The sequence below is a fragment of the Phalacrocorax carbo genome, chromosome Z (assembly GCF_963921805.1).
Source record: "Phalacrocorax carbo chromosome Z, bPhaCar2.1, whole genome shotgun sequence".
NCBI classification, from domain to species: domain Eukaryota; kingdom Metazoa; phylum Chordata; class Aves; order Suliformes; family Phalacrocoracidae; genus Phalacrocorax; species Phalacrocorax carbo.
Genome location: NC_087548.1, coordinates 23,943,734 through 23,957,411, shown reverse-complemented (window position 1 = coordinate 23,957,411; position 13,678 = coordinate 23,943,734). Strand labels below are relative to the sequence as shown.

The following is a 13,678-nucleotide window of genomic DNA, read 5'->3' as shown; positions in this document are numbered from 1 at the left end:
GTAGGAGGTGGCAGGTACTGGAGCAGTGGAGGTTCCTCCAGGACTGGTCAAGGAAGAAGCAGGTCTAGCTGATTATATGCAACGGCGTAACGCTGAATATTCTGACCCAGAGTAAATCCACCATAAAGGAAAAAAAAAAAGTTTATTTCCTCCTTCCCCTGGCGGTCTGTTCTCCCTCGGGTTTCCCCGCCTTCTGCTCCCCCACGGCTGTCTGGAACGGGTGTCTCTCCGGTTAGTTACCTCCCCACGGTATCGCCCTCACCGCGCGGCAGTAAATCCACGCCTGAGCAGCCAAGGCGGCCGACGGCCCGCTCGCCGTTCGTCAGGTACCGTGCATTTAGCCGGCGGGCCCGCCGTCGGTCGCTACGACGTTAGGGACCGCTATATTCCCACGTTTCGGTCTCTCCGCCGTAGCGTCCCTTCCCCGGGCGGCCTGGCGCCACGCGCTGCCCGCGCAGCCGAGCCGGTTTCGCCCGCGCAGGGTGACGCTGCTGCACAGCACGCCTGCCCCTCTGCGGCCGCGCGCTCCGCTCGCGCCCCTCTCCCTTCTCTAAGGAAGGTCGCGTTCTGTCCCGGAAAAACCCGGCAACCCGCGCTGCGGCCCCGGAGCCGGCGCGCAGAGCCCGCCGCCCCGCCAGGGGGCGCTGCCCCGCCCGTGACGCCGTGCGCGCCGGGAGTTGTAGTCCCGGGCAGCACGTGTGCGGGACGTGTGGCCGTGCCGGCCGGAGCGGAGCCGAGCCGCCCGCCGCCGCCGCCGCCATGCCGAAGGTGCGGGCGGGGAAGCGGCCGCGGCAGGAGCGCCGGGAGGGCCGCGCTAGCGGTGAGTGCGGGGCGGGCTGGGCGGCGGCGCCCCGGGGAGGGAGCCCGTGGCCGGGCCCGGGCGATACCCGCCCTCGCTCTGGGCCTCGCTGGCGAAACGGTTCGGCGGTGGAGTGGCCTCGCCGGCGGCGCGGCGGGGAGGGCGGCGCGGTGCGGGAGCGCGGTGCGGGCCGGCGGGAGCGGGGGTGGCCGGGTTGCGGCGGGGTGCGGCTGCAGCCGGCGGTAACGACCCCCTCTGCCCCAGGCATCCTCTTCAACACCGGGGCCGGCCAGCACATCCTGAAGAACCCCCTCGTCGTCAACAGCATCATCGAGAAGGTGGGTGGCTGGGCGCGGGGAAGCCTGTCCCGATGCCCGGCCCTCCCCTGAGCCTGTCCTTGCCGTGGTCGTGGAGGGACCTCCCGTCCGTGCCATGCTTCACCGCTTTGGAAGTGCCTTAGCTTACTTCCACTGCTTTGGAAGTGGCTCTTCGCTTACTTTTCTTTACTTGCCAACGATCTCTCCTGAATGAGCTTAAAGATCCGTCATGTGTTCACTGGTTCCCTCCCATCCCTTTGTAATCGATCTTCACACTCCTCTGCAACCTGATTTCTGCCCTTTACTGAGCTGCGCTTACATCCTGTACCTTTCCTTCTAAAATTAAATGGTTGCTTAAAGTCTGTTCTAAGGAAATAACTGGACTGCCGTTTGTTCTTAGGCTGCCCTACGACGCACAGATGTCATTCTGGAAGTAGGCCCAGGAACCGGCAACCTGACAGTAAAGATGTTAGAGAAAGTAAAAAAAGTAAGCGTGAATTCCCTCTCCACACACACCTTCTCCAGCTCAAACCACGTTGTGACTTAGACTGTGGCAAACAGAAGGATCTTCATCTGCTTGATTCAAATAACTAGAATTACACTAGGGATGTTTTTCCTAACGTTTGCATAATTCCAGTAAGTTTTTAACCATTGATGTAAATCTTGTATGGTTTTATCAAAGTATATTGCTGCTATCCATTTTTGTGGGAAGTTGCTGCATGTTTTTGGGGAGGGAGGAAGGTGCATCACTGAATCGGAAGTTTTCCAGAATTATTTAAACCTGTAGCAATAGATAGTGTTTTTTTTACAATTGAAATCTTAATCCCAAAGGGAGGAGCTACATAAAGTTGCAAATATTTACTTTGTTTTCAGGTTATTGCTTGTGAAATTGACCCTAGGCTTGTTGGTGAACTTCAGAAGAGAGTCCAGGGCACGTAAGTATCAGCTGTGAAAACAGCGAGCACTGGAAGCGGTGGAGCTGATGTGGCACAGACTTTGACAACGTGCTTCTCTGAGGATAAGCCCGGTGTGTTTTCCCCCAGGTGTCTGGCGAACAAACTTGAAATCAAGGTTGGAGATATCTTGAAAACAGACTTACCGTTCTTTGATGCATGTGTGGCTAACTTGCCTTACCAGGTATGGGCTAAACAACATGACAAAACTTTTTTCTTTTTAAACAATAATTACCCAGAAGTTAACTAATGCTATTGCTCTTTTTCTCAGATTTCTTCACCTTTCGTTTTCAAGTTGTTGCTTCATAGACCTTTTTTCAGGTATGTGGAGGAGCAGAGCTCTGTATTACCTGATAGAAAAAAAAGATAATTTTAAAAATAGTTCCTAAGTCAATTTTTTTAGTTCTTAAATATCAATTTGATGGATCAGAGCCGCATGACATTTTTTTCTGTAATATGAAAACTGCCAGTGCCTGGAAATCAGTTTATGTTGGTGTGTTAAGTATGAGGAGAAAATTTAGTCTTGGCATCAATGAGTGTCCAGCTGATGAAAACAGGAGTTGTGCCTCTTCACAGTAGTACTATAACCAGTTGTTATTCCAGGGATAAGTTGGGCATTGCCGCATTTCAGATGCCTTCGTGCCTTGGAAAGGAAGGGTGGAAAGGGTAGAATCGAAGCCAAGATACTTCCTTTGTCTGGTCCAAAACTATAACTGCCCAGGTACTTCGGTTCAATAGGTCAGCAGTTCCTGATTTCTGTCACTGAAGCGGTAATGTTAGTGGCATCACTGGTCAATGTTTGGAGCCATTGAGTTTGGATTTGAAGAACTGATGGCAGAATTACTCAACAGTATTTGTTGCAGTTGGGCACAAATCTCTGGGACTAGCCTCTGTTTCTTTGATCCTGATCCATTTAGCAGTATAAAGAAAGAAATTCTATTGTACCTTTAAGGAGATTTAGATGGTTTCACCAGATTTTGTGGGGTTTTTTTAAACACCCTCTGAGCTAAAAAAGGCAGGATTTGTTTATGACAAACTTGTATTGCTTTTAAGCGCTGAGACAAATACTGTGTTTTCCAAGTCTGTTAGTTGGCTTTTGATATAACAGTTGATTGTGTATAATTTATTTGCTCATTTCTGTTATTCTCAGGTGTGCAATACTTATGTTTCAAAGGGAATTTGCACTTCGTTTGGTTGCAAAACCAGGAACTAAACTATACTGCAGACTCTCCATTAATACACAGTTGTTAGCTCGAGTGGACCATCTGATGAAGGTACATCATTCTGCATTAGCTAACAGTGCTGTCACAGATAGAAGAGTGTTTCTAGGAGTGTGAGGATTTATTGCCTATTCATACAGCTGCCTGACTTCTCCTGACTAACAGGTTGGAAAGAACAACTTCAGGCCTCCTCCCAAAGTTGAATCCAGTGTTGTCAGAATAGAGCCAAAGAACCCACCACCACCTATCAACTTCCAGGTGAACGTTATGTACTCTAATAACAATGTAACATACTAGTGATAATAGTTCATTTCATCTTTCTTTTAACTTATTACTCAGTTCCCTGTGCTGTTTTCGGGACCAAGTACCAGCTCTTCATTTGCATTTACATCATTCCAAAATAGTTACTCCTCTATTGATCAGGCTTGCGTTAGTTGTTACCTGAAGGTGCCACCATCAGTGCCGGTGCAGATTTTTGTTTACGGCACTCCTGACAAGACTGACATGCCGTCTCCATGTTAGTTGGAGAGTTACCGGGGATAATGCCCCTTTCACCATGGTTTGTATCTCCCAGAGGCCCGTCTGGCTGATGACTTTGTTGGTTATGATCGAAGCAGTACCTAGGAGAAGTTTTATCTTCAGACGAGTGTGTATAATCTTAGAAGACAGATCTTACAGCGTAGTATTCTTAGAATGAACTTTTAAAACACTTTGATCTTCAAGAGTGTTTCAGCCTTGCCCAAGGTTAGCCACATTTTCTTCAAGTATCTGCTTTTTCAGTGCTTAAGACCTGGCCAGTAGTGCTTAGGCACGAAAAAGAATGATTCAAAGGTTTTTGTGGGTGAAGTGTTTTCTCCTCCATTTGTCCAAGACAGGACTGGTTTTGTGTTTTTTAGAAAGGTATTTTCCAGAAAGACTTTTGTTTTGTGGTCAGTATTGTTGTGAAATTGTCAGCAGTGCCTGTTCTTGTTTGTAGTTGTTCCTTTCTGTAAATTCTGAAATTTTTTATTTCAGGAGTGGGATGGTCTGGTAAGGATAGCCTTTGTTAGGAAAAACAAGACACTCTCTGCAGCATTTAAGTAAGTAACTTCTATTAACGGAGATCTGGGTTCCAAGGCTGAAAGTCCTTCCAGTTAACCATTTCTTTTCTGCAAATGCATAGCACAGTGTTAGATGCACTCCAGCACAGCTGGGGATGCACCATGATGGAGGGTTTATGCTGAGGCCACAGAGAAATCTTTTAGAAGAAAACTAGGCAGCCTTCTAAAAAGAACAGCTCTTTGTAGTGGTTATGGTTTTTTACAGTAAAGACAAACAACTCATTAAAGCTCAGGTACCATTCTAAACTTGTATTTCTTTCAGGTCAAGTGCTGTAGAGCAGTTGCTGGATCATAATTACCGAATTCATTGTTCCTTACATAATACAGTAAGTTCCTTTTTAATATACTGAATTATATTCCTGTGTACTGTGACCTACACACTGACTTTTATAAGAGTCAAAAAGTAACATGGAAAAGCTTAATACGTTAAAGTTATTCCAAGCGTGTTTGAAGGAGGGCAGAGCTCACCTCTTTTCATAGAGAAAAATCTAAAAGGGTCACTAAATTACAGTGAAAAACCTGAGAGCTATGTATGTTATTAATATATTGGCTGTGCATGTCCCAGGGACTTCTAACAATCCAGTAAGAATCTAATGACAACACTTGCTGTGTCTGCTTAGCAATACTGTTGTGGTTAATCTTTAGTGAATGAGCTGAGGTGTAAAATTCAGATACAAGGATGGAAGAATACAATAATCCATACAAGAAAAAATGCAATTGATTTCTATCACTTGAAACAAGAACTATTCTAAAAGTGGGAAAAGAACAGATTATTTAAATGAACCTTTTTCTGTGCTGTGAATAGCAAATAATTTGTGTCCTGTTTGCCATTGGCAGGAGATACCTGAAAACTTCAAAATTGCAGAGAAAATTCAGTCAGTCCTGAAAAATACGGGTTACTCTGAAAAACGAGCCCGCTCAATGGATATAGATGATTTCATTAGGTATTTTTTCTTATCTTTATACCTTCCTTTTACACTGCTTCAGGTTCTACCTGCACCTGCATACCACAGATTAGTGTTGGGTTACACTGGAATAGGACTAACTCTGTTTTCCTCTCAATGCCAGACACTCCTTGCTTCCAGTCCTGAACATGAACAAACGCCTAGACCCTGTACAGGTGTTAACTCCTGCTTACAGTATTGAGAACCAACTAAAGATCCCTATTTCTGGTGTTTGCATACCAGGCCTTTCTGTGTCTCCTCTAAAAATGGCTTGAATGATGGAGTTGGTGATTATACTTTCCCTGGGGACTTAGACATGCCTTCTCTGTCTGTCTTGAGGATTAGGCCTTAGTGTAGAGCATAATTTGGAAATCTGAGTAGTTAACTGATATATTCTGCTCTTACTTCTGGTCAGTTAATTTAAGTGGCAACATGAGTTATTTCCTCATTTAAGATAAAAATTCCTAGCTGTTTCTTAGTGTGCCAGTTAATACAGCTGCTGCTCCTGCAAGGAACGGAGTAAACCTGGCAGGATGCAGTGTAACTAACAGCACTGCAAATATATTTGTATCTCTAAAATGGCACATTTGTCGAAAAGTTTAAGGGTTGTAACAGTTCTTTATGGCAGTAGAAGAGAGATGGCTGCTCTCGTGCTCCTTTCCCATGTTCTTTGCCAGCCAGCGCGTCTTAGAAATGCCTTAAGCTGAAGTAAAAATTAGTAGAAATTGTAACATCAATATTTCACTCTTTCAGACTGCTGCACGGCTTCAATTCAGAAGGCATCCATTTCTCATAGACTCTGCTGGACGAATGAAAGATGTTCTGTGTTTTGTCACCAAAGTCTTACCCAAGCCAGAGTGACTGCAATGGGACAAGCTCTTCCCACAAAAGCAAGGACCATAATACAGCATATGCACTCTGGTTCTTCTGAAAGCCTTACATGCAAAACACAGACTGTAAGCAAGAAGCTGCTGCTCTGTATTTTAAAAGCAGTCAGTTCTTCCACAACTGAAGTGAGGTGCTGGACCTCCACATGCAAGTGTATTTTTAAATATACCCAATAGCATCGATTAATGTTGCCATAACTGAAATTGGTGTTCTCTGATCATGGACTTCACCTCAGTATATTCTTGAACAATATTCAACAGTACAACCCAGAAGTCTGGTCTGGGCACAAAACAAGAGTTCTAGTCATTCAATTTGTTTGGGATATTCCTTGTTTGTTTCAAGGCATATTTAAACACTCTTGTCTTCCCTTTGTACGCAAGTGATCTGCTTCTTTTGGAGAAATCCCAGTAACTGTTTCTCAGAAACAAAAGTATTTATCTTGTGGGCTTGGTATCATTTACAGTTTACTCTTATGACTGGAGCACTGCAACGGATGGCTCTAAGCTCTTCAGAAGGGAAGGAGAGGCGGTGGGGTGCATCTGTGTGTTAGGGAGTATTTCGATCGTATAGAGTTCAATGACTGTGATGATAAGGTCAAGTGCTTATGGGTAAGGATGAGGGGGAAGGCCAACAAGGCAGACATCCTGCTGGGGGTCTGATACAGACCACCCAACCAGGATGAAGAGGTAGATGTAGCATTCTAAAAGCAACTGACAGAAGTCTCACAATCAATAGCCTTTTTTTTCTTGGGGGACTTCAACTTCCCGGATATCTGCTGGAAATACAACATAGCACAGAGGAAACAGTCTAGGAGGTTCCTGGAATGTGTGGAAGACACAGCTGGTGAGTGAGCCAGCCACGGGAGGTGCCCCGCTTGACCTGCTGTTCACAAACAGAGGACTGGTAGGAGATGTGGTGGTTGGAGGCCGTCTTGGGCATAGCAACTGTGATGTGATTGATTTCTTGATTCTTGGCAAAGTAAGAAGGGGGTCAGCAGAACCACTACCATGGACTTCCGAAGAGCACACTTTGGCCTGTTCATGGCACCGGTTGGGAGAGTCCCTTGGGAGGCAGTCCTGAAGGGCAAAGGGGTCCAGGAATTCTGGGTACCTTTCAAGAAGGAACTCTTGAAGGTGCAGGAGCAGGCTGTCCCCATGTGCCGTAAGACAAACCACCAGGAAGGCGACCGGCCTGGCTGAACAGAGGCTTTTGCTGGGACCAAGGGAAAAAAGGAGAGTTTACCACTTTTGGAAGAAGGGGCAGGCAACTCAAGAAGGGTACAGGGATCTTGTTTGGTCACGCAGAGAAAATTAGAAAGGCAAAAGCCCAGCTAGAACTCACTCTGGGTACTGTTGTGAGGGATAACAAAAAATGTTTTTGCAAATACTTTTAACACAAAAAAGGAAGTCATGGTGAATCTCCATCCTCTTGGATACAGAGGGGAACAACACCACTGAGGATGAGGAAAAGGCTGATGTACTTAATGCCTTCTTTGCCTCAGTCTTTAATAGTCAGACCAGCTGTCCCCAGGGTATTCAGTCCTTGGAGCTGGAAGGCAGGGATGAGGAGCGGAATAAACCCAATAATCCAGGAGGAAGCAGTTTATGACCTGCTGTGGCACCTGGACACTCACAAGTCTGTGGGGCTGGATGGGATCCAGGAATATTGAGGGAGCTGGCGGAGCTGCTCGCCAAGCCACTCAACATTCATCAGCAATCCTGGTTAATGAAAAATGTATAGGCATGGCATTTCAGGACATGGTTGAAGATGCATGGTGGTGCTGGGTTTATGGTTGGACTTGATGATCTTGGATGTGTTTTCCAACCTTAACGAGTCTATAATTCTATGCTACGATTCCATGCAAAAACATTATTAAGATACTGGAAACTATCAGTGTCATGTCCTTTACCTGCTTCTTATTGCCATCAAACCACTGCAGGAACCAGCAGAAAATTACCAAAGGGCCACTGCTTATAGCATAAACAGGAGGGGGTTTTTGTCAAGTGTAACTTCAAGCAGCTGTTTTTATAAGAAAACTACTTTGCCCTTCAATGCAAGGAGGATCTTTATCATAGATCAAAGCTTTCAGTGAGTCTTAGAACAATGCATGCCTGTGACCTGACAAAGACTTACTGACGTGTGTTAACACAGTCTGGATTACGTGTATTTGTTATTATAGGACGAGGCAGAATTTTCCCAAGGAAGTTTACATTAACTGTGCGTAGCAGCTGTGGAAAGAAAAATCCATTTTGGTCTGTCTTGTGATTCAGGACAACAGTAAATAGTAACTGTAGCATCAGGAAGGGGTGAAGGCATGACTCCTACAGCAATTTTTTCATGTATTGTGGACTTCTTTCCACAAGACCACAGTAGGTGAAGAGTCAAATTACCCAAAAGTCCTCTAAGGTCTAACTTAATTTTATTCACAGCTGATGTAATTTTTCAGAAGTCATTGATTCAGAAACATGTACAGAAGTTTGCACTTGAATTTGCAGGCGTTCTGGGAGATTGTCTTGGGAAGCAGAATTGCCTTTATACAGAAGGAACATGCTTGGAGATTGTGTCACGCTTCCTAAATACCTTTATTTTACATGACAGAAATCAAGATAATCTTGTCTGAGTCCTGTTCAAGTACTTCCTGTGCATCACAGCAATGGGCTACAGGAGTTCAAGTGCCATAACCAGCTGAATCAGTTTATCTTCATACTGCTTCAGTATCTGTCTAGAGCTGACCTTCACAGCAGGCTCCATCACAAAGTCCGTCTCTCAACATGTCATTTACAAAGCTTCATAAAAAGGTGCTGCATCCTATCTGCCTCTGTCCTTCCTGTCCTCTTTGGTACCCATTGCAAACCACAGCCTGGCTGCGGCTCTAGGCTCCCATGGAGGTAGAGTACGGAAGTCACTGTTTCTCACGTGGGATGTCTCAATTGTCAGAGGCTTTTTAGAAACTAAGATTTCTCTAGAGCAGCTTTGAAGAAACCCTCCGGTATTATAGGATAACCTGTACTATCACCTGCTTCCAAAAGCTGCTGCCTTCTATTTCACTGCTTTTTCTTTTAACTGTGAAGGACGATGCTCTTAAATGAATGCTCAGAAAGATGGGTGAGGTTTCTTTTAGGACCTGCTGCAAAACTAAAGTCAGGACAGTGCTCTGGGGAACTTCTTCCTAAATGAGGAATTTGTATAGAAGAGACAGCTCCAGAAGTAAATATTCCTTCTGAAATCAGAGGCCTTTTCAAAACGGTAACTCCCATGTGCTTACAGAGTGAAACCCTTCCCAAAGCACAACAGAACTTTCACAGAAGTAAATTCTCATCAGTAATTCATTTAATAGCTTTATTTATTAAACACATTATGTAAAATCTACATTGTTGTTTCAGTTTTCATGTTTACACACAGGATTTTTTTTATTTTTAACCATGATGCGACAAGATCTTCCCGTAGTCTACCTTTCTATGGGAGATACAAACATTAAACACTACAAGAATCCCCAGTTTATTTAACTCTCTTTTCATTGCCTTCCCTTTGTTTCTCTTCAGGCCTGGCACAAACAAACAGGCTTGTATTCCAAAAGTCATTTTTAAACAGTTCCAAGGGAAAGTCTGCTGATGAAAACTCCTGGAAACAGGGAGAACTCCTAGAGAGGTCTACAGTTCTTTCTTTGACAAGAAGTTCTTATATGAAAGGTCAATCTTTTTTGGATACTGACTTGCAAAAATAACTTGAGTGCCACCACCCAAAAAGTGCTGATACACATGGCGCCATTTGTGAGAAGTCAGGTACTTGTGGGATTTCTATTAGCGCTATGTAGAGGTATTGTGCCAAAGCCTGAAACGATGCAATTTCCCCCCACTTTTCAGCTGCTGGCACTGCACAAAGGGAAAAATGGATATTAGCTACTTCTTTTTAAAGCAACAGAGCTACTCAAACTACCTGCAAACTACGGTTAATGGACATGTAAGTTTGTCATGCATCAAAAGGCAAATTTTAACAGTATGTGAAAGGCCAACATGTATGTGTTTAGCTGGATCCCCATATTTTAAACAGCTAACCATACACAGAGGCCAGATAGTACCTTTAATCTGACAGCATTATCACACCATACCACATACTGTATATCTGCATTACGCTAAGATACAACTCTCCTCAGTACTTAAACATTACCCTTTATTATACATCAACTAATTTATATTTTTTCTTTTTTTTTTTTTTTTTTTTTTTTAATTACAGAGGAAATGTTAGAATCATATACCCATTCTTTATGGTATTCAGATAAGTCTAGATTCCAGATTTTTTACAAGGAGGATGGAATGTCCAGCTGTTTGTTCACTCTAACAGCTCTTGCAGTTCCTGCCCAAATGATATGGCACATTCTGTGAAATGAAAGTAGCCACCAAAAAAAAAAAAAAGTCTAGAAACACACTACAAATGTACACACACTAAAAGTAATTTATATTGACAAATAAGGAATGTTGTTTCTTAAGCTGTGCTTCAGAAAGAGGACGTTTAGGGTCAAGTAGCCTTCATCAAGGCACAACGGGAAGAGGTAAGCACAGCTGTCTGTAGAAGAGAAGTTATGTACAACCACTCGTGAGGTGGGCATGCACGCAAACACAATTTAAAACTGCACAGCTGGTCTTTGTAACAAAACTGAACATAGTCAAAAGGAAATACTGCGACTTGTTAATGGCCACAGTTTTACTTCATTATCAAAAACATGGCAAATGTTTCCAAACATGAAATTCACAATTTGAATAAATGAAATATTTTAAACAAAGTGCTTCACAGATCTGAACCCTGCATGGTTGTGCTGTCTGGTCTAGAAGCATTTTGTAGACATCATAGGAGCATTTCACACAAAACTGAAAATGTCATTCAGGTGAATAAGAAACAGGACATTTCCACAGACATTTCTAATGTTTTTACACTTTCAAGTAGTTGAGTTCTTACGGCCACTGGGTTTTGTAACAAGAGTGTGCTACAGCAGTATGGGTTCGTGGATTCCTTTAGCAGCAAAGGCCCGTTTCAAAGGGCGCGGGGTCTTTTCGGGTTGATCTGTTTACTGGCCTGTTCCTCCTCTTGTAGAGCTGCCCGGAAAGATTTCACTTTATCTTTAATGAAAAAGAGAGAGTGAGTACTGATGTGCCTGGGCTCAACGCAGATCCTGAAACTAAGCCCTCAAGCTCCACATCCCAGCCCTAATGCACAGCAGAGAATGTTCCTCCACAAAACCAGCTGATGCTACAAACTACAAGATAAGCTTGAATTGAGATAAGCATAAATTCCATACTCACTATGCAAGCAAGCTGCTTAGCAACTTAGTCCCTTCTTAGATGCTACCCTTGCCTCAAGGCAGGATACATTTGGAATCTGCACAACTGCATTCCTACCACGTAACCTGTTCACACTTAAATTCTGCTTCTAACTTACAGAGCATAGGGAGATACACACCACACACATCCTCTTTATTCCCAGCAGCTTCCAAACCATCCTTAGAGGTGTACAAAAATCATATTTAGTGTCCAGTTAGTCACTTTGGTATGTTCTAAAACCCAGCAGAGTACATTTTACTCCCCCTGTTCTTCTAAGACTGTGAAAAGCATTTGTGATTAATTTTTGGAAGTTATTCACCGTAAACAGATAAAGGCATCATTTATCCAGAGTGACGGGAATAAAAGCTGAAATATTCCATGACCTTCATTTGCCATGGGCAGAACACAGAAGATGCTGGGAGAAAGAATTTTTGGCTTAGCAGTTCTTCCCTCCTGCAAAGCGATATATACACGAACCAGGCTGCCTCTAAACACGCAAGGATCTCTTAGGCAGCCTTTACCTCCAGTACCTTGTTTCAAAAGCAGTATCTAACTAGAAGTTTTCTAAGAACAGGGAGTCACCTAAACAGCGTTTTTTCACTGCTGGTGTCTCCACTTGTCTTCTTCTGAAGAGGAAGCCATCATCCACAAAAAGCAAAGGCATGCACCTCCAATTCTTTGCTAAAGTATACTGGTGCCAACACATGCTTACAAGGCAAGCAGGCCACATCTGATTTGCTTGATGTAGTCTTCTAACTTACTGCAGATACCCAGACTAAGTAAGAAGTATGGTTTTACCTTACAAAGAGTTTTCTAACACAGATCAAACCCCAACCCCTCCCATGAATTTTTACCAGTATAGCACGCCTGCTGTAGTCCAAATAGTTACAGAAACTAAGATGAAAAATTAATCTCTTGTGAGGTACTGAGCTGACAAGCTGATTTTAGAAGACAAGCGGGTGGGCAGTAATGATTATCTGCACTTTGTTTTTCAACAAAGAGAGGCTGACAAAATTCAGACAGAAAGGCTGATGAACAAAAAAGGCAAGCTAACAACCAAGCTACTCAGAGCTTGCTGCCACTCTTAAGCACGGTCTTAAAAATGACAGCAGGCTCTCCGCTACGCTACCGAATGCCACAGAGCAGGAACTGGGAGCTCCTACCAGTTTCTCCTCACTGCATTACCTTCTTTTTTTGTACACTTTGTCTGGATTTTCTTTTTCCTTCCTTTATTACTTCAGAACAAAGGAAAAGAAAAGGAAAGTTGCAGGATCAAGTTTCTACTTCCTGGAAGTAAAGCAGAGGTTTTTCCTTTAAACTAGGATGAACTGAGCACAGATGTGAACTTGTTCTTAGGCAGCAGAACAAACGTTCCTTCCACAGGAGAATGCAGGGCAGCATAAGGGGGAATAAAGATCCTAGAACATAAACAGCACGGGTTTTTTTCTCCTCTTTATTACTGCATGTCTCCATGGCATATAAAAAAAACATGCTAATAACACACACAAAAGTGATTAAAAGCAATCTACCTCTGAGTTCAGTCAGAATATCAATTTTTTGCTCTAGAATTGCTTCCAGTTGGGTAGCGTAAGAATCCACATCGTAGTCTACTTCTTCTGTCATCTCAAGAAGAGCTTTTTCATCTTCCAGCCATCTAATAGATTCCTAGATAAAAGTTAAAAAACCCAAAGTAAATACATTAGCAAAGCTTCAAGACGAAGAGCTGAAGTAGGCCTTTTCTCAAGATCACCACACTTTTATTGTCCAGTTTAGCAAAGTTTCAAGACGAAGAGCTGAAGTAGGCCTTTTCTCAAGATCACCACACTTTTATTGTCCAGTCCCTTCAGTGTAACAGATTTCAATCCTAAAATGAAACCTTATTCCTAATTCAGCAAAATTGTGTTTTCTACATTGTTTCTTTAATTCCAGTCGTTATACCAGCAACAGGTAAACCCCAGCTACCCTGGTTCTCTTCAAATTCAGAACATTAGGTGGTTATAAAGCTAAGAAACTCTTGAGAACAGAACTTTCCATCATGGTTTTGTCACCTTAGGCAGCTATCAAACTTTGAAGACAGACTTGAATTTTAAGTATGGGCTGGTTGCCACTGGCTATAATCATTACTACAGTCAAGGAGCCAAG

At 43.5% G+C, this 13,678-nt stretch overlaps 2 protein-coding genes across 5 annotated transcripts in view; one reads left to right on the top strand and one right to left on the bottom strand.

Moving 5' to 3' along the window:
• The first annotated feature begins 655 nt into the window (after positions 1–655).
• Positions 656–9,590, top strand: DIMT1 (DIM1 rRNA methyltransferase and ribosome maturation factor). Its single transcript, XM_064438935.1, has 12 exons — positions 656–820; positions 1,064–1,137; positions 1,517–1,603; positions 1,990–2,051; positions 2,160–2,253; positions 2,341–2,390; positions 3,220–3,343; positions 3,455–3,547; positions 4,304–4,368; positions 4,652–4,715; positions 5,227–5,333; positions 6,087–9,590. The coding sequence occupies exons 1-12, from the start codon at positions 760–762 to the stop codon at positions 6,127–6,129; spliced, it is 924 nt and encodes a 307-aa protein (XP_064295005.1). The 5' UTR covers positions 656–759; the 3' UTR covers positions 6,130–9,590.
• KIF2A (kinesin family member 2A) overlaps positions 9,547–13,678 on the bottom strand; it is a 55,986-nt gene continuing 51,854 nt past the window's right edge. For all 4 annotated transcript variants that reach the window (XM_064438930.1, XM_064438931.1, XM_064438933.1 and 1 more), the window contains 2 exons: positions 13,066–13,201; positions 9,547–11,335 (listed from right to left, as the gene is read on the bottom strand). In XM_064438930.1, coding sequence (XP_064295000.1) covers positions 11,250–11,335; positions 13,066–13,201 — 222 coding nt within the window. In that variant the 3' untranslated portion in view covers positions 9,547–11,249. The remainder of the gene's footprint in view (positions 11,336–13,065; positions 13,202–13,678) is intronic.